The 24,408-nt window shown below is 39.2% G+C and overlaps 1 protein-coding gene across 4 annotated transcripts in view; it reads left to right on the top strand.

Annotated features, from left to right (window-relative positions):
* The window catches only part of Fnip2 (folliculin interacting protein 2), a 106,990-nt gene that overhangs the window by 41,914 nt on the left and 40,668 nt on the right, over positions 1-24,408 (top strand). For 2 of the 4 annotated variants that reach the window (XM_048364724.1, XM_048364727.1), the window contains exons 2-9: positions 1,395-1,521; positions 4,332-4,499; positions 7,487-7,587; positions 7,683-7,754; positions 11,076-11,176; positions 11,353-11,442; positions 12,728-12,799; positions 22,790-22,919. In XM_048364724.1, the coding sequence (XP_048220681.1) occupies positions 1,395-1,521; positions 4,332-4,499; positions 7,487-7,587; positions 7,683-7,754; positions 11,076-11,176; positions 11,353-11,442; positions 12,728-12,799; positions 22,790-22,919 (861 nt within the window). The remainder of the gene's footprint in view (positions 1-1,394; positions 1,522-4,331; positions 4,500-7,486; positions 7,588-7,682; positions 7,755-11,075; positions 11,177-11,352; positions 11,443-12,727; positions 12,800-22,789; positions 22,920-24,408) is intronic. The other 2 variants (XM_048364726.1, XM_048364728.1) reach the window with 1 other exon arrangement.

Raw genomic sequence — 24,408 nt, 5'->3', positions numbered from 1 at the left:
TCTAAGTACAAAACAGGGAAAGGAAGGAAAAATCTAATTTGTGGATTACTTTTTTTTTATCTAAGAGTATTAACCTAGCCCCAAAAAAATAGCATCTTTTTAATGACCTTTATCTTACCTATTCCCTTTTCCAAGCTTCTCAACTGTCTGCTCCTCAATCAGTCCCATCCCCACTTTCCTTAGAGTAGTCTGATGATCTGATCTTATCAGCCATCTGTTTTCCTTGGCAGCTCTTGAGATCCTGCCTCTGGCCTGCCTTAGAGCCCTGCTCTTTCCCTTTTCCTGTGCTGCTGAGCTCTTCCACCTCCTGGTGCTGCCTTTATTCACTTTAACTCTTATTTTCTGGTCTGAATTTAAACACCATTTTAACTCTGCAGGAACTCTCTGCCTCTTTCTTACCCCTTAAATTTGGAAATCTATAACTCTTTCATATCCTTTACCTTTTTGCACTTGTGATGTTTTGTAGTTATACATTTATATTTGGGCATTACCCTATAGTCCTCACTAAGCTGTGAACTCCATGAGGGTAGGAACAAAGGTTTTTGGTTTTGTTGTTGTTGTTTTTGTTTTGTGCCAGTCCTAGAGCTTGAACTCAGTTCCTGCATGCTGTCATTGGGCTTTTTTTTCCCCCTCAAGACTAGCACTCTACAACTTAGCTACTTCTGGCATTTTAGTGGTTAATTGGAAATAAGTATCTCACAGACTTTCCTACTCAGGCTGGCTTCGAACTTTGATTCTCAGATCTCATCCTCCTGAGAAGCTGGGATAATAGGCTCCAAGTCTGTTTGATAAATTACTGGCTCTCTGGCCACAGAGCCTAGAATACAACACTCTAGTATGTGTTAAATGGATGTATATGCCCACTATACTCTTTAATTCCTTTCTTCTGACATCTGTGTGTGTGTGTGTGTGTGTGTGTGTGTGTGTGTGTGTGTGTGTGTGGTTGTTTCCTGGGGATCGAACCAGTAATCAGTAAATTTTAGGGTATGTACTCCTTTTAGTTTGACTTGAGTGATTGACGGGGACAGGGAGTGAGAAGGCTCTACTGATTTGCTTTAGATAGTCTCCTGTCCAGTGACACAGAAGCTTGCAATTTCTGGCTTCCATCTGTACCCATACTGGTTTTGGAAGAAGTTTTTTTTCCAATGGTTTACTATTTAAAGTATTCTTCTTACCGTTTGTGATAATAACTAGAATTTGTTGTGGCCCCAGTGGTGTTTACATTTGAAGCTACCTGCTCCAGATTTACTAGCTGTGTGAGTATGAGGGGATCACTGTCTGCACATATGTGGCTCTCTGACGTGCACACAGGCACATCACCTGGAAAATTTACTATACAAGATTATCCAAGCACTGCAGATAAAGTAACTGCTCTCTCCCTTTTGAATTGACAGTTGGTCGTGTTCAGACTTGGATGTAAGTGAGATTCGCCTGATTGTGTACCAGGACTGCGAGAGGAGAGGCAGACAAGTCTTATTTGATTCCAAAGCTGTTCAAAAGATGGAAGAGGTGGCAGCCAAGGTAAGAAATGCTGCATTGTTTTCTTTGATCAGTAACTTATTAATGCACACTCTCCTGTCTGAACTATATTATACAGCCAATAATGGCTCCAAAGAAACATAAGCATATCTCTTTCCCAAGACAGGCATACACATGTTCATTAATGAACACAGATGAAATTGTTAGCACATAATCATGATAGGAGCCAACAGTATACCATAAACATCAGGACTTGTTGGTGATTGCAGTCCAATAGGATTTTGAGACCATGTGTATGCATCAAATAGCAACAGAATAGAACTAACATTTTTAAAGCAACTAGCTTGTCTAAAAAGGAAATTAATACGTCATTCTGTCCAGTGTTTCTCGTAGACATTAACAAGTAGTATAAAGCTGGGCATGGTAGTATGCATTTATAATCCCAGCATCTAGGAGGCAGAAATAGAAGGATTATCTATTCTAGGCCAGTATAATTTAATTGTAAATAAAATTTAATCTTATTTATTTATTTAGTTTTTGGTTGCTGGTCCTTGGGCTTGAACTCAGGGCTGGGTGCTATCTCTAAGCTCTTTTGCTCAAGGCTAGTACTCTACCACTTGAGCCACAGCTCTACTTCCAGCTTTTTGGGTAAAGTGATAAGGGTCTCTTGAACTTTCTTGCCTGCGCCGGTTTCAAACTGCTGTCCTCAGATCTCAGCCTCCCCAGTAACTAAGATTACAGGTATGAGCCACCAGTGCCTGGCTTTGAATTTTATTTTAAATGAAATTATATAAAAGGTATTATAGAATTGGGTTAAACAAGCTTAAATAGGGTTTTAATATGCTAAAATGTATTGTCAACCTCAAAATACAGCGTTTCTTAGCCCTAACTGACCAAGGGGACTTGTATTTATTTCCTTTTTTTTTCTTTTTTGTGGGGAGTGGGGTTGGGTAAGGAAAGGTAGTAGACACTAGGAATTGTCTGAATTGAGAAAAATCTGTACCTTGCTGAGGCTGGTTGAATATTAGTCCTAGATACTTATTGTCACAATGGAACCTTTCATTTTTACCGCCATATTTCTTTAGTTGTTTATAAGTTAAATATATCTAGTATTCACTTTTTTCATGTTTTGTTTTGGCAGCTTATAGAATCTGTAGTTAAATGAATAAGCAATTTATAATAGTGTTGTCTTATCAGGGCCAAGGAGCTGTTTTCCTGCTTTTGATAAGGATCATTTTTACAGAAAGGAAATGTACTATATAGTACTTTATGGTGGCATTCTACCAGGTAGCTAATCATTACAGTGGTTGTTGAGCTTGTTGGATCGGTAGAGAGGAGGTCTGGGGAATCTCTCAGGTGACTCACCTAGGCTTTAATGGTAGAGATCAAAAGGTTAGGTGAGCCTGCACTTGACACATTATCTACTGGACACAGGATAGACGCCTATATTCCTATTGCTATAGCAGCTAGCAGTGGTAGCAGATGGAGGAAAAATGGTTTCCAAAGGAAACTGGAGTTGTCAGTCCGTATCCCTGAGCAATGGTAACTGGAATCTAGGCTATAGACTTTCTTAGAAGTATTCATTTAATCAAAAAGACAGTTTAGGTTCAGGGACATTTGTAGCTTGCTCAAGACTATAAAAGAATGTAGTTGGTACTCCCTCTAATTATAGACCATTCAGTGTGCTGTACTCCAGCCAGAGGAGTAGGCAGTCAGAAGCAAGTAGAACTCCCCATGGTTTCTGCTTCTTAGGGGTTGTGTTTCTAGTTTAAGTGGTGTTAAGTAGCAGCTAGATTTGAAGAGGGTGTTGAAGAAGTGCTGGGTGTTCCGGTTAACACAGTACAGCATTGAGCACTGTCAGTGCTGGAGTGACTGACTGTTGTGGACCAGCACATTTTATGTTTTCCCTATGTTCTTTTCCTATTTACAACTCCTCTACTCCCTTACTAAGCACAGCATGTCATGAGTTTATATCAAGCACATGACTGCAGGCATTTGCAATAATAGACCACCATTGTGACGGTCACATTGAAGATTAGATAAAGCTGCAGTTGCATTCATGGTTTTTCAAAAACTACATAAGGAAAAAAAAAAAGGCAAAGAATATTCAGAATAGAAACCACTTCTCATGGAGGCTGCAGGCTACTCCTGTAGGGAATATGGTAGATGATGATGGTGAAAAATACTGGGGTATCTTTAGACACTTATATCCCTGTCATAAAAATTACCAATGAACTTTACCTCAGGGAGTGTATAGTATCTGTTGCCTCTAACCTTTAAAGACCAGATTCCCATCACATGCTCTGTTGTAGTTCACAGCAGCTCCTGTTTCAGTGTTTGGCTTCATCTTTCACAATTTCAGCCTCTTGGTTTTTCTTGTTACCTTTAAAGGAGTACCAGAGGAACTGTCTATCCAAATTAATAGCTGTGTTTTCTTCCATTTGCTTTATAAAACTTTAAACTTGAATTGGCATCTTGTTCCTCACCAGTTTCATACATTATTACTTTATAGGTACTAAAGCCTAATAACCAAACCACAGCCAGTTTTCATCATTGATTTTACAGTATGGCTTTAGATGTAAATACTAATAGTTATTTAAGGAGAATAAACCTTAATTTCCCAACATTTTCTGTCTAGAACCCTTTTTCTAGTATCCTTTTTCTCTTAAATATTATAGATATTAAGAAATATATTTTTGTAATCATTATAAAGAAAAATTTAAAAGAGCTTCTGGTTTTTAATGCAACACAGGAACTACAATGTTTTGATAAAATCATTTCAGTGAAGAGTACATTGAAGAAGCCTGATAATATTTAATGACCCTTTTCCTTTCCTGCCTCTTTTCATCCAGAAAACAGAAGATATACCTGTTAAAATGTCAGCCAAATGCTGTCAAGGAGGAAGCAGTGTTAATAGTGTCAGCAGCAGCTGCAGCGACAGCAGCAATAGTAGCACCTTTTCCCATAGTTCTTCTGGAGGGTCTTTACCACAAGCCAAGGAGCAGCTTCCAAAGTACCAGGTAAGATCAGCCTGTTCTAGAACCATGCTTGGGGCTGAAATAATTGACATAAAGTCTTCTCAGGGAGTATACCCACTTGAGGGCTGTGTTCCAGGACTGATTGTGAGGAAAAGCATTTAACAGTGACTCTAAATTTTTCTGTTAGTGCCGTTTTCACACTTTGGCTTTTTTCCATCTATAAGTCCTATTCTCAAGCAGAGGTGATGCAGTGTAATTCATAATGAGTGAGGAGAAAATACTGTAAATGAGAAAAAGTCTTGTTTCGTGCTGTCTGCCACAGAATAATAATTCTGTGTTTTCCAGTTTTGCTACATGAACGTTTTAAGAATTCTTGAAATTTATGTGACCATCCTTCCTTGAAAAATAGAAATCATCAATATTAGGAGGAAAGTCATGCATAAGGGAAAGAAATGACAGTTCCAGCCTTGAATGTGAGGGGGAGACAGATGACATTCTTTGTACTGTGCATGTATGTCCAAGTATGTTTGAGGCATTGGAGGATAAGGAATAGGGCTATTGAGAAATAGTGACTAATGAGATAAAAGGGAAGAAATATTTAATGAACATTGAATAGCAGAGGACTATTAATTGAATCAGGATATATAGAACTTTTTTTTTCCCCCGAGGGTTGGGGCTTGAATTCAGGGTCTGGACACCATCCCTGAGCCTCTTGGTGCTCAAGGCTAATGTTCTACCACTTGAGCCACAGAACCACTTCCACTTCTGGCCTTTTTTGAATAGTTTGTTAGTGATAAAAGTCTTACAGACTTTCCTGCCTAGGCTGGCTTAGCACCACCATCCTCAGATCTCAGCCTCCCAACTTCATTAACTTTGTAGTCAGAATTTGTGCCATGCATTTGTCTTTATTTTACAGCAATTGCTGTTTAAACAGTATGTATTGACATTTTCAGCTAGTTGATAATCACAGTACAGGCCCTTGTACCCTTAGAAAACACAGATGATAAAGTGGAGACAACGGTACAAGTTATTAGTAAAGAATGTATACATAGTGGGAAAAGGTTGATGTGAGCTCTAACCAAGGAAGAACCCAGCCCCTATTAGCAAGGCTATCAGGTTTTTCTTTCTCTTTCCTAATGTGCCACTGTGTATAGCGAGAATATTTATGTGTGCATGTATGTGAGTGGTTGGAGTTGAAACCAATGGAAAGATTCAGAAGTGATTGTCAAGGATACTTTCAGTGTTTGCCCTGTGTGGAGAGCACTCTAGCAGAGAATCTGGCTGATAGGTCAGCATATAGAGAGGTGATTGGTTTTCGTCATGCTGTACTAGGGTTCCTATGGCATACTTATTGCTCAAATTTTATATCTTCCCTGTTCCTTAGGTTGTCATTAGAACTGAGCATATCGAAACAATCTTCTACCCAGTGCATTGTTGTAGACGTTATTGTTATTTCTATTATTATTTTGGTGGTACTAGGCTTTGAGTTCAGGGACTCATACTTGCTAGGCAAACACTCTACAACTTGAGCCATACACTCAGCCTTTTTTTTTTTTTTTTGCTTTGGTTATTTTTGAGATCTTTTTGTTTGTTTGCTTTAACCCCTGCCTACCTGAACTGTGATCATTCTACTTAATGCTTCTCACATAGCTGGGATGATAGACAGATACCACCATGCCTACGAATTTTTATTGAGATAGGGTTTTGTTTACTTTTTTACCCAGGCTCTCCTCAAGTATATATATATCTCCAAGTCTCTGCCTCCTAAGTAGCTGGGGTTACAGGTATGAGCCAGAGATAATGGACTTTAGAACCCAGAAATTGGGCAGGTCCTAGAGATAAAGATAGGGATGGATATTTCTGTGTAAATAGTCAGTAGGGTCAGAAGAATGGTGGAAAATGCAGGCTGGAAGCAGGTGTATCCTCCTGGAAACAACCATATTCAAATGTTGATCTGAAGAGAAGAGACTCCAGAAGGAAAATTATTACCAGCATCAGCTATAGGGAGAGAACTTTAGTAAACAAAACTGGACAATATCTGTTCAACATAAAGGAAAGCACAGATGAACATTAGAGCAGATGGAATAGATGGAGTAGTAGAGGCAAAGTTAGGCCAGGCTGACAAAAATGCAAATGAAAGAATACAAATGCAGGATGTAGCTGGTACTTAGCATCTCCCTAAAGTGAAAAAATTTAAAGATAAAAAAGAATGAGACTGGGCAGAAGTGGAGAGAGTTGGGTACTTTAAAATATTTTTGTAAAACATTTAATCAGATTTATTGTTTGGGCCTACACAAAACCTTTCCCATACCAGTTGGTAACTCTGTCTGTCTGTGTGTGTGTGTGTGTGTGTGTGTGTGTGTGTGTGTGTGTACTGTGATTTGGGGGGGGGGGGTGGCAGTTTTAGGATTTGACTTGAGCCATATCTCCCAGCCCCTTTTTGCTTTACGTTTTTTTGTTTGTTTGTTTTGCTTTTGTTTTTCTAACAGGGTCTCAGAAGATTTTTTTATAAGGCAAACTTCAGAATGTGTTTCTCTCACCTATGGCTTTCCTTGTCGATGAGAACACAGGCATAGGATAGGATAGCATACCTGGACTATAATCACACAACTTCTTGCCCAGGCTGGTCTCAAACCACTATCTTTCTAATCTCCTACTCCTCAGTAGCTTGACTAACACTGTTAATTAGTGAATAATACTGACCCATATTTCTTTTTAGGATGTGCTTTACTTAGAGCTTAAAAGGAAATAATGATAATTTTTGTTTCTTAGAATTTTTAAAAGATCTCTGATTAAACACTTCAGTTTTGCATGAGCACATTGAATATAAAGAAGTCAACATTAATATTTGGGAAGAAAGTTATTATAGATTATGATTGTAAAAAGACCAACTGCAGCTTTAAGAACATAGTTATAATTATGTAATAACTAAAGAGAGGTGTCCCAGAGATTAATAAACGTTGTTTTCTACTGCGTTATACATCCCATTGTTCCATGTACTGACTTTGATTTTGGTTTCTTGCATATAGTATACAAGACCGGCTTCTGACATCAACATGCTGGGGGAAATGATGTTTGGCTCAGTTGCAATGAGCTACAAAGGCTCTACCTTAAAGATACACTATATACGGTGAGGTTGACCAACTTCTGCTTGTGAGAAATGGTATGGAAATGTTGACTCCTTAATTTAAAAACTCATTTCATTTCTCCTCTCTTTTTTTTCAGTTCTCCTCCCCAACTAATGATTAGTAAAGTCTTCTCTGCTAGAATGGGTAGCTTCTGTGGAAGTACAAATAAGTAAGTGTGGGAATTCACTCTCTCCCTTTATGTGGGTCTGTTTCTGCATAGACTGCTTTGAAGGACATAAGATATTTTAAAATGTGAAGCCAGATGAGTGCAGATAAACACAGGAGTTATACTTTCTAATAGTGCGTGGGAAAGGGCCTTGACTTTCTGAGCTGGCCTTAAAACAAATAATTGATTGCTTTGGTCTCGGGTCACCATTTGTCATCCCTATGTACCTACTGCCAGTCATCAGGTTTTACTTCTCTTGAAAATATGAAAGGGAAAAAGAAATAAGTTACATGAATGATTTTATGGAGGGGGTTGCATTGTTTTGTTACATGCTCTTGCTATTTAGCCCAGACTGGCTTTAACTGGCTGGCAGTCCAATCTTACTGCTGCCTCCCAAATGCTGGGATGAGCATGAACCATGACTTTAGCTTATTTTATCTTTACAGAAATCTTACATATTTCTCAAGGATTGAAAGTACTTTGTTTTTGCTTTTTTTTTTTTCCCAGATATATGGCCCTGGCATGACTGTGGTTGTCTGTGTTTTCCATCTATCCTAAATAGTCAGTTTAGCCTTTGTGATTGATGGGTACTTGGGTCATGTAATCTTTTGAGTTTTTAGTATTGATTTCCCAATTTTTTAAACTTTAGTTTTTTGCAGTATGGGAGTTTGAACTCAGCTACATGCTTGCTTGACTTGCTTGCTCAGCTGGTTTTGTTTTTTTGTTGGTTTGCTTGTTTTGTTTTGTTTTTTACTATTTCAGCCACACTCCCCAAATTTTGGTTATTTTGAAGGTGGACTCTCATAGATTTTCCTGCTTGGACTATTTGAACCCAAATCTTTAGTTCTTATCCTTCTGAATAGCTAGGATTATATTCATTCTGTTTTTCTTTTTGGTACTGGGGATGAAACCCAAGTCCTTTGTGTGACACTGAGCTGCATTCCTAGCCTTTATACCTCTTTTTATACTTCTTTGTGGACCAACTATACTGAAGTATCTAACTTAAACTTCCACTTAAGTTTATCTGCTTATGCATTTTTAACTTTCGAGCAGAAAAAATTCCTGTGCTTTTAAAAATAAAATAATGAAGAATGTTATACTTTGATAAATGTAAAAGACATTAAAATTATAAATTGTTTGAGATCAGATCAGGGTGTTTTTTTGTGTATGTGGTTAGTGCTGGTGTTTGAACTCAGAACCTCGTACCCTGCACTTGCTATGCAGGTGCTTTACTGCCCCACCCCCAGCCCATGTTATTTTTATTATTGTCATAATTGTCATACATTAGCTATACAAGGTTCAGTTGTGTTTCTGTGCATGCATATGTTTTCCAATCAATCACTCTTTCTCTGTCCTTATCCCTTCCTCCCCCCCTTTCTAATACAATTTCAGTAAATTTCATTGTTCTATTTTCATACACGTTGGCAATCTGTTTTGACCATATTTATCTTTTTTCATCATTGTTAGCCCAACCCCTCTCTCTAGTACTTATCCACTCAACAGACCTGTTTCTCTGTCCTCTTTTCCCAAAGGCATATTGATCAACAGCTTTTATTGTGGTTTACTGTGTTAGTTAGAGTGTATCTCAAAATATTCACCTTCTTTCTTTTTTTCTTCCTCCTACCCTACCCACCGCTATTTTGGAATCAGTATCAGGGCAACCCCCACACTCTGATGAACTTGTTTGCTCGCTCACTCAGTCACTCAGTCACTTAGGGCTGGCACTCTACCATGTGGCTACATCTCCAGCCCCCATATTATTTTTTAATAATCTTGGGAAATTGAAAATATATTCCACTGCATACCTTAGTACCATTTAGTCTTTGCTAACCCTTCAAAAATAATTTAAACACTTAGGTTTATTCCCCCCCCCCCTTTATTTTGGTCTCATAGTGGAGATCTTCTACCTCAGTATGGAGTGCTAGGATTATAGGCATGCAGCACCACAACTAGTTAATAACTCTTATCCCAAAGATCCTTAGAATTTCCTAAATATTTTATTACTCTAGGTCCATTATAGTAAAATACCAATCTCAGAATTAGGTAAAAATTACTTTGACTTCACTATGCAGTATTTTCCTCAAAAATTTGATACTGGTTTATCATTGTTGCTGTTATTTTTTAATATACCATGTGAAATTACTCCCTTTTTCTTTTTTTCTGCAATTTTTTCTTTATTGTCCAAGTGAAGTACAGAGGGGTTACAGTTTCATATGTAAGGCAGTGAGTTCATTTCTTATTCAACTTGTTGCCTCCTCCCTCATTCCCCCCTCCCCCATGAGTTATACAGTTGGTTTACACCGAATGGTTTTGTAAGTATTGTTTTTGGAATGGTTTGTCTTTTTATCCTTTGTCTCTCGATTTTGGTATTCCCTTTCCTTTCCCTAGTTCTAATACACGTATATACAGTATCCAGGGTGTACTAAGATCAGATATTTAAAAAAATTGATACTTAGTTTTTGTTTTGGGTCCCCCCCCCCCCCCGTGCCTCTCGGGCTTGAACTCAGGGCCTGAGCACTGTCCCTGGCTTCTTTTTGTTCAGGGCTAGCACTCTACCACTTGAGCCATGGCGCCACCTCTTGCTTTTTCTATGTATGGGGTGCTGAGGAATCAAACCCAGGGCTTCATGTATGTGAGGTAAGCACTCTACCACTAGGCCCTATTCCCAGCCCTGATACTTAGTTAAAAAAAATATTTTTAAGGGTTGGAAGTGTAGTTTGGTTGGTAGAGTGCTAGCTATTGAGTGGAAGCATTGGGTACCAAGTTGAGTCCAGTTCTCAGACTTAGAAAAAAGAAAAGAAAAAATTTGAATCTGCCTCCTCACATTTTTTACAAGTTCAAAGTTTTTAGAAATTGTGAAGTCAAACTCTTCATAGTTTCAACTTATCTTCCTCCTGAAAAAAGTTGCTGAATTATTCATAGATGTTAGCCTAGAGTTAAAATTAAATTCACTTTGAAGATTTGTGTGAAGTCCTTGAAATGAATAACAACATGTTGGGAGTCAGTTGTTAAGTGAAATTTAGACATGAATAGCAGTATTTACATGTCAGTCACTGAAGCAAAATTTAGACCTTTTATAGGATATGAAATGGGTAGGATGCATTTAGTATGCATTGGGTGACTTCCAAAAAGCTTTTCTCCAAGTTTTCCACAGTTGCCAATTTTATTTTCCTTGGTATGTGTGACATTTCATTTATTTATAGAGAAAACCATTGTGCACTGACTGATTAGTTGTCTGTATTTGGGAGTGTATCTACTGGAAAGTAGCTTTATTAGCCTTTTGATATCTTTTTTCTTCTCTCTCCCTCCCCACTCTGGATTTAGTTTGCAAGACAGCTTTGAGTACATCAACCAAGATTCTCATATGGGAAAACTGAACACAAATCAGAATGCTTTGGGGCCTGGTCGTACTGGAAGTAACCTAGGTAAAATGAGACATAAAAAGACTTTTCTCTCGAGTACCACTATTATGGTGTGTTTTGCTTTATTTGAGTTTGTTGTGTTGTGTTGTTTTGGTTTGGTTTTGCATTATCTTTAATCTATGTTTATTTGTGTGTATGTGTGTTCTTTGTTTGCTGTCTCCTGTGTGTTTCTGCTCTAGGTTTGCTACAGGCTTGCAGCAGCAAGCTGCTGCAGGGGGTGGCTGAAGGAGGACCTCTCCGGCTCACCCGGAGTGCTTCTTTCTTTGCAGGTTTGTGTGGAATGCTGAGTATAGTGTGGCCAAAACGCATTAATAAATCCAATGCAGGTTCTTGGGGAAAAATCTACTTGTGCTTCTCTAGAAACCCAAGGGGCTCTTTGGATAAGAGATATTAGCTTCAAATATAGTCAAATGGATGACGTTTGACATTTCTACTCGTAACTTTTATTGTAAATATCTCTGTCAGTACCACAGTATAAGATGGTTTTGATCTGAAATGAGCCCTTAGTGTTTCTAAGAGGATTATTTTTTCCTGACTTTCCTGAGCCTCTTCTGCTGCTGTGAATGCTTTTCCTTTACTATGGTGTCCATTATACATTTATCTACTTGCATCATTACATGCATGGAGTCTCTCTAAATGTCACTCTAATAAGAGCATGGATGCTATATCTATTTATCGATCTATCTATCCCTTTCTGTCACTTTTATTTAAGTAGTAAGAACAATTTCTAGGTTCCTAGCAGGCATAGTCATCTTGGTATTCTGGGTATTTTCTGAGATTTAACTGGCTTTGCCAGCTAAGACTAGCAAAGGCTAGCAAAGATGAACAAGTATGGGGTTCTTTATTATTAGTAATTTAAGATTGTTAGTATGAAAAATGGTTTTTATTTGTAGGTGGAAATATGTTGAGCCCCACAGTTATTTGACACCTTAATGAAATGATGCCCTCCCAGCCACTTACGGTGGGGGTACATTGTTTATATTCTGTTTTTAAATTTGTGAAAATAAAACATGCTTCAAAAGATTCTGGCAACTATCTGACAGGACTCTGGACCTCTTGAGTGTTGTAAAACTCAGTAGAGCAACTTTTTATCTGTTTTCCAGCTCAGTAACTGTACAGCTTATTTCAATATAAAGCCTTCCTAGAAGGCTATGATACTTTAGGCATGAAGGGCATAAGTTTTTTCCTATTAACTGTACAATAGTATTGTGTATGGGTGTATATGGAAAGCAAGTGGAATAAGATATACTTGACATGAATATAAGTATTTTCTGTCAGCCAAGAGGGGAGTTATAAGCACAGAAACCTTTTTGAATGTGTGAAATGTTCTTTTTCAAAAGTTGAATATCATTCAAAAATGTCTGTGTGTGCTCCAGTAGAATAAAGACTGATTATTTTGTTTCCTTTTTGCTCTAACCCTTTTTTATGTATTGAATTTAAACTCAGTCCAAATAACAGTTATCTCCTTTAAAGTATGAAAATTACTGTGGCTTTAAAAAACACTTTCCTAATGTTGGAAAATCTAATAACATGTTCCTTGTACTTGTATCTTAGCACACAGCACACCAGTTGATATGCCGAGCAGAGGACAGAATGAAGACAGGGACAGTGGCATTGCTCGATCAGGTATTTCTTCTTAATGGTTTAACTAATATTGCAGGCCATCCACTTTGTTATAGAAAATGAGAAGGGAGAAGATAAGTAAGTACATCTCTGTGTCTGTCTCTGTCTCTCCCTTCTCCTATTCTCGTCTCTCCTCCCTCTTTCATCTCCTTTTTCTCCTCTGCACTCTTCTCTCCTCCCCTTCCCTTATTTATTTCCCCTCTCCTCCCCTCCTCTACCCTCCCTTACCTTCTCCTCCTCTCCACTCTCCTCCCCTTTTTCCTTTCTTCCCCTCCCCTCCCCTCCCCTCCCCTAATTTTCCTCTCATCCTCTTTCCCTTCTCTCCTCTCTCCTTTTTCTTCTCTCTCTCTCTCCTTTTTCCTTCACCCTCCCCTCCTTTCTCCTCTGTCCTCCCCTTCTTTCCCCTCCCCTCCTTTCTCTTTTCCTTTTCTCCCCTCCCCTTCCCTCTCCTCTCCTCCTTCCTCTCCATTATCCTTTCTCCTGTCTCCCCTCTCCTCCTCTCCCTTCTTTCCCTTCCCCCCTCCTCTCCCCTCCTTTCCCCTCTCTTCTCTCTTCTCTCTTTCCTTTCCCCCTTTCCTTCTCCCCTCCCCTATCCTCCTCCTCTTCCTCTCCTCCTCTTCCTCTCCTCCTCTTTCTCTCCTCCTCTTCCTCTCTCCTCTCCCCCCTCCTTTATACTCCATGTTCTAAGGTAGTCCTATCTGTCCAAATACGTGAACTTTTGATGTATAACTTCTGAAAATGATAATGCATTAAACTATTTTTATCTAATACTCAAATTGATTAGCCTAGTGTATGCTGAGATATTTCTCTCCAGAGAGAGGGAAAAATATAATTTAACTGAATCTGTTTGGAATATACACTCACATATCACTTAAAGTATATACCATTTATTTGTGGTTAAAATGGATCAACATCATGTTCATAGTCATTTCTGTGAAGTTGAATTGGAAACCTTTGATGAGAAATATAACTCCCATTGATTATTTTCCCTTATAGCACCTTTTATGCAGATAAAATCAGAAGAAATAAAAGTTAATATGTGTTGTGCTAAGTTATACTGGTTTTGCTCATATTTAGTGGTGCTCAGGATAGCTTCATCATTCCTTATGTAACAATCAGCTGAACTCTTGTGCTTCACCAGGGACTGAGTGTGCACTGAGGAGCTTATAGTATTCCTAGGCTCAGCCTTCTGTTCTTGGGGACTCATATGGGCAGAACTGGCCCAGAGCAAGAAGGTGTAGTTTCCTAGTGAGTCATGGAGTGGGAAGCACAGCTCTGTAACCTAGATGACCCTTAGTGAAAATTCCTGCCGTAGTGTCTGATGGGATTCGTTGTGTTTAGCTTTTATTGTGAGAGGCTCTTTACTCAATAAAAAAAGAAGGATGAGTAGGGATTTATTAGTCTGAGTGTTCTTGCTTTATTTATGTGTATCCCTTATTGGAACAAAGATTTTTGAGGGAACTAATATCAACAAAAACATTATTGATAAGAAATGTTCATTTTTCTTTCTTTTTTTTTTGCCAGTCCTGGGGCTTGGACTCAGGGCTTGACCACTGTCCCTGGCTTCTTTTTGCTCAAAGCTATCAATCTACCTCTTGAGCCACAGTGCCACTTCCGGCTTGTTCTGTTTATATGGTGCTGAGGAATCGAACCCAGGGTTTCATGCATGGTAGGCAAGCACTCTACCACTGAGCCACATTCCCAGCCTAGAAATGTTCATTTTTCTAGTCCATGTTGTACAGGTCAGAAATCTCATTTGTATAATCATCAGATTTAAGGCTCTTTTTTGGGGGTGGGGTAGGGGTTGGTCGTGGGGCTTGAATTCTGGGAGTGTGTGCTGTCCCCGAGCTGGTTAGCTTAAGACTAGTGCCTCTGTCATTTTGAGCCATAGCACCACTTCTACTTTTCTGGTGGGTAATTGGAGATCATGCACTTTACTTTCTGGGCTGGCTTTGAACCGTAATCCTCATATCTCAGCCTCCTGAGTAGCTAGGATTACAGGTGTGATCCACCAGCGCTCAGCAGATTTAAGGCTCTTAAAACTAGTTTTCTAACTGGGAGAGGGTGACACATAATGTACTCATTATCTGACTTATGTAGCCCTCTGTAATCCATTTATACCCCACTTTTATAATAACAATAGAGAATTTTTAAAAAGCTATATTTCCTTGCCCATTGAAAGCAATTGAAGGGGCTAAGTGCACATTAAAGTGACAAGTTGATGGCAGCCATATATGAATATTTTCAGCTCATTAGAGTGGCTTGGGAGACTGATCAGATTTTGAGGACAGAAATGATAGAGAAGGCCGGTCATGCTATCTTTTTAGATATGCTCACCTTTATACCAGGAGTCTCTACAAAGGCTAGTGCACCTGTCTATAGCAGTGATGGAATTGAGCACTTTGTTTGCATAAGATGCAGCATGTTCTTAGAGTATTTTGTTCTTAGTGTCACTTGTAATCCTAGATTTTTTTTTTAAAGTGGTAGAGCACTAAAGCTCATAGGACAGCACCTCTTTCCTGGGTTCAAGCCCCATAACTAACAGGAAAAAAACAATCTGTTTTGGAGCCTGGGATCTGATGATCATGGCTCGAAGCCAACCCAAGCAGAAAAGTTCATTAGACTCTTACTTCTCATTAACCACCAAAAAGAAAGAAAAAGCCAGAAGTGGAACTGTGGCTCAAGGGTTAGACGATTAGCCTTTAGCAAAAAAAAAAAAAAAAAAAAAAAAATCCAAGGACAGTGCCCAGGCCCTGATTTCAAGCCTAAAGATTCACCTACTCCCTCCCCCCATCTGTTCTCTAAGATTTATTCTCTTTATTATCCACCCTTAAAATGTGGAAGGACCAAGATCAGGTCTAAAGTAGAAGAAGAGCTCCAAGTGTTAGAGTTAATTAACAAAAGAAGATGAACAGAGGCATGTGTTCATTCTTTTTAACCTTGTAACTTTTAACTTCTGTCTATAAGTTGGAAGGTAGTATGTGATAACTAACCTGCCATATTGATATTAATGACACATTTTCATGAACATAGTTTGCTTCCTATGTTTCTGCCTAATGCCCGTTTTGTGTTTATAGAACCTTACCACTTTCTTCACCTGCTCTACCTCCTCCTCCTCTCTTTCTTCCTCTTCCTCCTCTTTCTCTTCTTCTACCTCTTCTTCCTCCTCCTTCACTTCCTCTTCTTCTTCCTGTTCTTTCAAGAAGTACTAATTACACTACTAGCATATGCTTGATGGTTTTCCTATGCTTAGACTGAGGTTATGGATTTGGGGAAGGAAGGTAACAGAAGTGATGACTCTTTTCTCCTCCATTTATTTACTTTGTCATTAAATTACTATGGAGTCAAAGATACTTTTTTACTTTGTGTTATAACTTAATGTTACATATTTTTTTCTCAAATTGTCCCAGCTTTGGCCATTGTGATTCTTTTTTACTTGGTTTCTTTCTTATGCCTGTATCTATGCTGGATATTTTTTGAGTACTTCATTTCTGGCATTACAAAATTCTCCAGAATCGTCTTGGATATTGCCTATGATCAGCCATTATTTTCATTGCTAGACTGTTTTTGGAGAGCAACACAAGTTGGTACAGTAGTAGAAATTCATTTTCATTGTGTTCTCATTTGGTTTAAAAACTATGTATCATCGTTGCCTTTGTAATCAAAAAGATAATTTAAAGATACTGTTTTAGTATTCTCTATTAAGAATTTCAAATAGTTTAGGAGAGAAGAGATTTCAGACATATAGGAAAATATTATTTTCAGAGCTCACTGACTTAAGGAGGTGTGGCTGGGGGGGAGGGAAAGGAAGAAGAAAGCAGGGTTCTCCAGTTTTGGACTTGAGAAAACAAGCAAAGGATGATGGCATTGCCAGTACTGGGACAATTAAAGGCCATCAGGGGAGACTGGTGATATGGCACATTTTGGCTTCAAGTATCTACAAAGTCTCTCAGTTGTGAGTAATCCACTGTGTTTAGACATAGGAAATGGGTTTGCAATGATTGGTTAGAACAGAAGCTGAAATGTGGACGGACATCTTGGGTAGGTGACTAGCATAAGATTTAAAAGGCTAGGCTCGAGATGAGTCATGAACATGGTTATCGAGTCATAGTTGATCTCTCAGCTCTTTTCCCTATCAAAATGTTTATATCATTTGCTATAAAAATAACAATGGGCATTTTCTCTGCAACTGCATTTCCTTTGTCCTTCAAAGTTGTAAAATGAATATATCAGTATGAAGATAACTGAAAATATGTACTACCAGATATATTTATTGAAATGTTTAAACATGAATTTTTAGAGTAACAATTTATACCACCATAGCATTCAAATAAAACATTTCAACAAGTACTGGTGGCTCATCCCTGTATCCTAGCTACTGATGAGACTGAGTTTGGAAGATCGTGGTTGGGAACCAGGCCAGAGAGACAAATCCAAAAGATTTTTGCTCCAATTTAAACACCAAAAAAACCCAAGTATTATGGTCATCGTGGTGTCCCGTCCTGGTCGTCCCTGTCCTCCACCCCCCCCACCCCCGCACCGGTGCCATCGCTCACCAAGGAAACCTCTCCAAAACAATTTTTTTTTTTTTTTTGCCAGTCCTGGGGCTTGGACTCAAGGTCTGAGCACTGTCCCTGGCTTCCTTTTGCTCAAGGCTAGCAGCACTCTGCCACTTGAGCCACAGCGCCTCTTCTGGCCGTTTTCTATATATGTGGTGCTGGGGAATTGAACCCAGGGCTTCATGTATGCGAGGCAAGCACTCTTGCCACTAGGCCATATCCCCAGCCCTCCAAAACAAATTTTAGCCACTACACAAATACAGCATAGATACTACCTACAATGTTTAGTTTTGGAGTAAAAAATGACATCACATTCACACACCAGAAGACTATGAAAGGTTTATTACACAATGAAGAGTTTCTGGATAGGGGAGGAACAAGGAGGGCTTCCCAAGTTGGCCAGAAAAAAACTTGAAAAAACAGGGAAAGGAGACTGGCTTGGGATATTACAGTGATCAGTCTGGGCTGAGGGTTGCTGCAGGCTGTTTGAACTTCCTACAGAGTGCACCCAGGCTTCTTCATCAGCTTGTTCTGATGAGAAGCAGAAAGGGAGGAAAGGGTGGGGGCGAGACTGCCAAGCTGTCAGCAGTCACAACGTGATTCCCCATGGAGTAATGTAAAGTGATAGTCCATTAGTGTCTGAATGAGTTACTTACTTAACTGGTGAAGTACTTAGTAGAGGACAATAGGAATAAAGATTGGTACTGATTTTTTTTTTGTTGTTGTTGTTATTTTGCAGTACTAGGAATTGAACCCAGAGTCTTGCCCATGTTCTGACCCAAATCATACTCTAGCCCTAAGCACTGTTTCTTTGTTTTCTCTGCATGGGGAAAGGCATGGCACCTATTGACTTTGTACATAATCACACGGAATGAAAGCTTGAGGTCAGCATATCTGAATCCTGTAATAGAACCTGTGATCCTGTTGGAACATGAAAGGGTGGAAGGTCTCTGAGGGGCAGCTGGGTCATCTCCCACCGACTTGTCTATCTTCCCTTGGGAGGCTGTCATAAGCCCTTCCAGGTTTCTGTTAAGATGTGAACTCCTGTCCTACTCGTCTATCTAGCCTGCAGAATGCAAAAATTCTTAGCTTCATAGCAGGTGCCAGTGGCTCACACCTATAATTCTAGCTACTCAGGAGTCTGAGATCTGAGGATTGGGGTTTGAAGCCAGCCAGGTAGAAACATTTGTGAGATTCTTATCTCCAATTAACTGCCCCAAACAAAAAGCTACAAGTGGAGCTATGGCTCAAGTGGTAGAACACTATCCTTAAGCAAAGGAGCTCAGGGATAGCAGCTAGGCCCCAAGTTCAAGCCCCAGGGCACGCACACACGCACACACACACACACATTCATTCATTCTTGGCTGTGTTCAGAGCCAGCTTCTTCATAGGTATCCCATAGCTCTTTTTTGTTGATGTCCTTTGTGGTGTGCAGCAAATACCATTTCTTTGGCATGTTCTTTTCACTGCATACATATATAACTATCCAAATGGAAAATGTCTTCCTGTATATTTACCCTGTATATAGTCTTTCACTTGGCGTTGCTTTTCTTTGCTTATCTTTTGTTTGGCCAGTCCTGGGGCTTGGACTCAGGGCCTGAGCAGTGTACGTGGCTCCTTTTTGCTCAAGGCTACCACTCTACCACTTGAGCCATAGTGCCACTTCTGGCTTTTTCTATATATGTAGTGCTTAGGAGTCAAACCCAGAGCTTCATGTATATGAGGCAAGCACTCTACCACTAGGCCATATTCCCAGTCCTTTTTGCTTATCTTATATGTGAGCTTCAAATGTAGAATCAACAACACAAATTTTTTCATTGCTTTCTAGTTCTCATATTTCAAATCAGATCTTCAGTATTTTTATCATTATCAATTTTCATCATCAGTATCTCTCATCTTCACTTTTGCAAATTTATTAGTACTTTCACTGTTTATTTTTTTTCTCGTTTTTTGATTCTGAGAATTGAATCCATGGGTCTCACACATAATAAACAAAACACCCTATTACTACTTTAGCTATGTCCCAGCCCAGAAACTGAGTAACTTAATTTTTTCCCCTTTATGTGACAAAATCTTACCTTGCTGTCAGGCTGGCATTAAACTCCTAAACTCAAGTGATCCTCTTGCCTTAACCTCCATGTAACTGGGGCTATAGGGGCTATAGGTATGCACACCACATCCAGCCGCTTCCCCGGTAGCTTATTCTTTTTGTAAGAAGAGTTAGAATTGGGGATCAAAACTGTAAAATTTTGGAATAAATATAAAAAAATGTGATATACTGTGATGGAAAACATTTTAAAACTTTATAAAAGAAGAGCTGAGTAAGTAGAGTGAGAGGTTGAGTTTTATAAGTTAGCCCCAAATTTGTTGCTATTTTTATATGGAAAAGCAAAGTTGTATTTTTCATAACTTCTATAGGCCATTCATATAGCCCAGACTATAAAAGTGATAGGATGGTTTAATAACTAGGCATGTAAATGCAGATAGTGAGATGATCATTCAGCTGGGCTAGAGTTTATGTCCTAAACAGATAAGAAAAAAGAAAAAAAGTATGACTGGTGCCAGTGGCTCATACGTGTAATCCTAGCTATTCAGGAGGCTGAGATCTGAGGGTCATGGTTCAAAGCCAGCCTGGGCAGGAAAGATCTGTGGGACTCTTTATCTCCAATTAACCACCAAAAAAGCCAGGAGTAGATCTGTGGCTCAAGTGATAGAACACTAGCCTTGAGCAACAAAGCTCAGGGACTGTGCTTAGGCCCTGAGCTCAACCCGCAGGACTGGCACCAAAAAATAAAATTTAAGGTGTTTTGAAAGATTGTCTTTATTTTTTATTTGGAGGCTTTTTAGGAGTTGATTAAAACTTAAAGTGAGCTTTTGAGGGCCTTTTAAAATCCTAAGGTCATTTTGTGGTTTGGGAAGTAAAATGTATTACCTAGGGCTGGGAATATAGCCTAGTGGCAAGAGTGCTTGCCTCTTATACATGAAGCCCTGGGTTCAATTCTCCAGCACCACATGTATAGAAAGCGTCCAGAAGTGGTGCTGTGGCTCAAGTGGCAGAGTGCTAGCCTTGAGCAAAAAGAAGCCAGGGACAGTGCTCAGGCCCTGAGTCCAAGGCCCAGGACTGGCCAAAAAAAAAAAAAAAATGTATTGCCTATTAGATTAACATGCTTGGTTTATTAAAAATAAAATTTTCTTGTTAGGTTCAAGTAACAGCTATATTCACTGACTTTTCTAAATGCTTCTGTTTTTATTGTGTTTATTACAGGTGTTTTATTGTGTTTAATACATATTCTAAAGAACCTTAATTTTTTTCAGGTTTTTAAATTGGCAAAAATGGAAGAGAAATAATTGACAGTATTACAGTAAACAGAAGTAGTGTTTGAGAGTTATTACCCTCTCTGTCAAACAGATATAAAAAACCCCAAGTAATAGCTCATGTCTGTAATCCTAGCTACTTTGGAGACTTAGATCTGAGGATCATGGTTCTAAGCTGGCCAAGGCAGGCAAACCTGAGGGACTCTTATTTCCACATAACCACAAGAAGCCAGAAGTGAAGGTGTAGCTCAAGTCAGCCTTGAGGGTTAGGCCCTGGCTTTTAGCCTACTAGCACAAAGAAAGAAAAAAAATGGGAGGGAAGAAGGAGGAAAGAAGGAAGAAAGGAGGGAGGAGGAACGGGGGATGTAGGGAAGGAAGGAAGGGAGGGAGGGAGAGAGGGAGAGAAAAAAGACAATAACAAAAACATATAAAATTGAGAGACACAGGGTAAAAAAAGACAAACAACTACAAAAGCAATACTTGCAGAACTGTTTGGTGTAAGTGAACTGAACACCTCAGGGAGGGAAAGGGAAAGTGGGAGGAGAGAGGGGGGTATGAGGGACAAGGTAACAAACAGTACAAGAAATGTATCCAATGCCTAACGTATGGAACTGTAACCTCTCTGTACATCAATTTGATAATAAAAATTTGGAAAAAATATAAAAAGAAAAGTCCTGTAAAAGACATTTCAATGGAAAACCAAACTAATTCAGAATTTTCCAATTGATTATTAAATATCTTGTGGCTATTCTATAAAAAAAAATGCCATTGACACCATCAAAAAACAAAACCTAAGTGAAGGCAGAAAGGAAAGACAGTGAAGTGCTATGTATACAGCTTCAGTTGCTCTATAACTTTTAAAGTAAATACATTAAAAATTATACCTAGAAATTTATTTCTTATACTGCTTTGTTTTTTTTATACTTACTGATTGAGACAAATCACTGAGCTGTGGTTGATGCATTCCTCATTCAGCAATGTTTCTTTAGCACCAACCCAGCAGGCATTTTATTTGGATATGGGTGTGGGTCTATGTTCAGATAGGTGTGGTCCCTGATCTCGTGGAGTTATTTAGTACAGGAGAAACACGGTAAATAGGGAGATGTAGACACACTTAGCACTACAGGAAAGAAGGAATGTGGGATGTTGAAGGGAAGGACTATGAAAAGGTAAAATTCAGCAGAGACTTGAATGCCAGAGGGACTGCTCTGTAAAGATGAGAGCAAAGAAATTACAGGCTTGGGGACAGCCAGCACAAAGCATAGGGTATGGGCTTGGGAGTGTGGCTTAGGGGTAAAGTGCTTGCCTAGCTAGCATGCATGAAACCCTAGGTTTGATTTCTCAGTACTACATAAATAGAAAAAGCTGAAAGTGGCACTGTGACTCAGTGATAGAGTGCTAACTTTGAGCAAAAAGAAGCTCATAGACAGTGCCTGGGCCCTGAGTTCAAGTCCCAGGGATGGCTAACAAACACAGTATAGGGAGTGAATAGGCTGTACAGATTTGTCTGTAGAAATGGGCTCTTGTTAAACAAAGAGTAAATAGAAGCTAGATGTAGACCAGGAAGGGAGCCAAGAAAAAGGAAATAATGAGCTCTACTCAACAAATGTACCCTCCCTCCCTTCCTTCCTTCCTTCCTTCCTTCCTTCCTTCCTTCCTTCCCTCCTTCCCTCCCTCCCTCCCTCCCTCCCTCCCTCCCTCCCTCCCTCCCTCCCTCCCTCCCTTTCTCCTTCCCTTTCTTTTTGTCAGTCATGGGGCTTGAACTCAGGGCCTGGGTGCTGTCCCTGAGCTCTTTTGCTCAAGGCTAGCACTCTATACCACTTTAAGCTTTTCTGTTCAATGCTAGTGCTCTACTACTTGAACTACATCTATACTTCTGGGTGTTTTTTTTGGTGGTTAGTTGGAGATTCTCAAGGTATTGTCTGTGTTAGCTGTCAATCTCAGTCCTCAGATTGCAACCTCCCGAGTCAACCAAGATTACAAGTATGAGCCACTGGCACCAAGCTTCACATAACTACTTTTAATGTATAGTTCAGTAGTAATAAATATCTTTATAATGTCATGTACATGTAGTTGCATAGATTTATTTACTTAAACTTTTAAATTTCCTTCTTTGCAGCCTCACTAAGCAGCCTTTTGATCACACCTTTTCCCTCTCCAAGCTCCTCGACGTCTTCTTCCAGCAGTTATCAGCGCCGATGGCTTCGAAGTCAGACAACAAGTTTGGAAAATGGCATTTTCCCAAGAAGGTAAGTTGCAAGTTTCCTCTTGCTAAGAAAACTAGGTTAGGCAGCCTAATGTACTTGGCAGGGTAACCATCCTTGCCTGTTGTCAGTGGAAAAAGAACTGACACCTGTGCATAGCTTCAGCTTAGTCTTCAAGCTTAGCAGTTAGAACTTTGAAAGAGGGAATGAATTAAAACTAAAGAAAAAAGACAAGTTTTTGTTTAGAGGTTATTGATTAATACCTAGGTAGTTGTGCCAGCCATGTGTGCACTAAACTTGATGTTAAGATGCATATACTATCTTTTTAGCTGGGTATTGTTCAGATATAGCTCTGTAAGTAAGGAGAAGTGAAACCAATCTCTTTTTATTTCCCAGTGCTCCTTGAAAGTATATAACAAATACACAACATACATAATATATTTCTTTCTTCTGGTTATATTAGGAGCGTACTCTCTTTATACAATTTAAAATCTTAAGCTAAACAAATATTAGTATTAGCATATAGACACATTAAGGTATTTTCTACCTTCATTTCATTCAGTTGGCTGTCCAATCTGAAGCTTACTTGTGATGTTAACTCCAGTAGCTTCCAAAGTGAAGCTAAAGTTCTCACAATTCAAAAATTCCAAAGGCAATTTTTTGTTTTGTTTTGTTTTGTTTTCCAGTCCTGGGGCTTGAACTCAGGGCCTGAGCTTCTTTTTGCTCAAGGCTAGCACTCTACCACTTGAGCCACAGCGCCACTTCTAGCTTTTTCTATATATGTGGTGCTGAGGAATCAAACCCAGGGCTTCATGTATGTGAGGCAAGCACTCTACCACTAGGCCCTATTCCTAGCCCTCCAAAGGCAATTTTTATATGTGAAAAAAATTTACATGTTAGTGAATTGAGTTATTAGTTTTACTAGTAAACTATGTTTAGGTAAAGATGGTTCACTTATGTTCTTGGACTTAGGCAGTTGGTGGACTAGTAGGGAAGATATAAATAATGGTGTAATAAATGCCACAGAGGTGAAGTGCAAGATGGAAAGGAAAATTGATAATGACAGTTTACTGGGCTGCTTGCTATTTGGTTGGTGGACTTGGAGTGGAATCATTGAGAAATTTGGGTCTGATATGAGGACAAATCCCAGTTCTGCCTCTCTTTGAATGTATAATAGAATTTATTATGTGGGTTCTTTAAAAAAATTATTTTACTTTTGTCAAGGTGATGTACAGAGGGGTTACAGTTACATACAAGAGGCAGTGAGTACATTTCTTGTCAAACTTGTTACCTCTTCCCTCATTTTTCTCCTACCTTCCCTCCTCAGTTCCTCCCCTCACCCCCACCCCGAGTTGTACAGTTGGTTTACAGCATATTGCCTTCTAAGTACTGCTGTTCTATTGGTTTGCCTTTAACCTTTGTCTCACCATTTTGATATTCCCCTTCCCTTCCCTAATTCAGATAAACATGTATATATAATACCCAGGGTACCAAAATCAAATATAGTGACAACAGGAGCTAAACCATAGGGAAG

Source organism: Perognathus longimembris, chromosome 16, assembly GCF_023159225.1.
Source record: "Perognathus longimembris pacificus isolate PPM17 chromosome 16, ASM2315922v1, whole genome shotgun sequence".
NCBI classification, from domain to species: Eukaryota; Metazoa; Chordata; class Mammalia; order Rodentia; family Heteromyidae; genus Perognathus; species Perognathus longimembris.
This window is presented reverse-complemented; position numbering and strand designations above follow the sequence as displayed.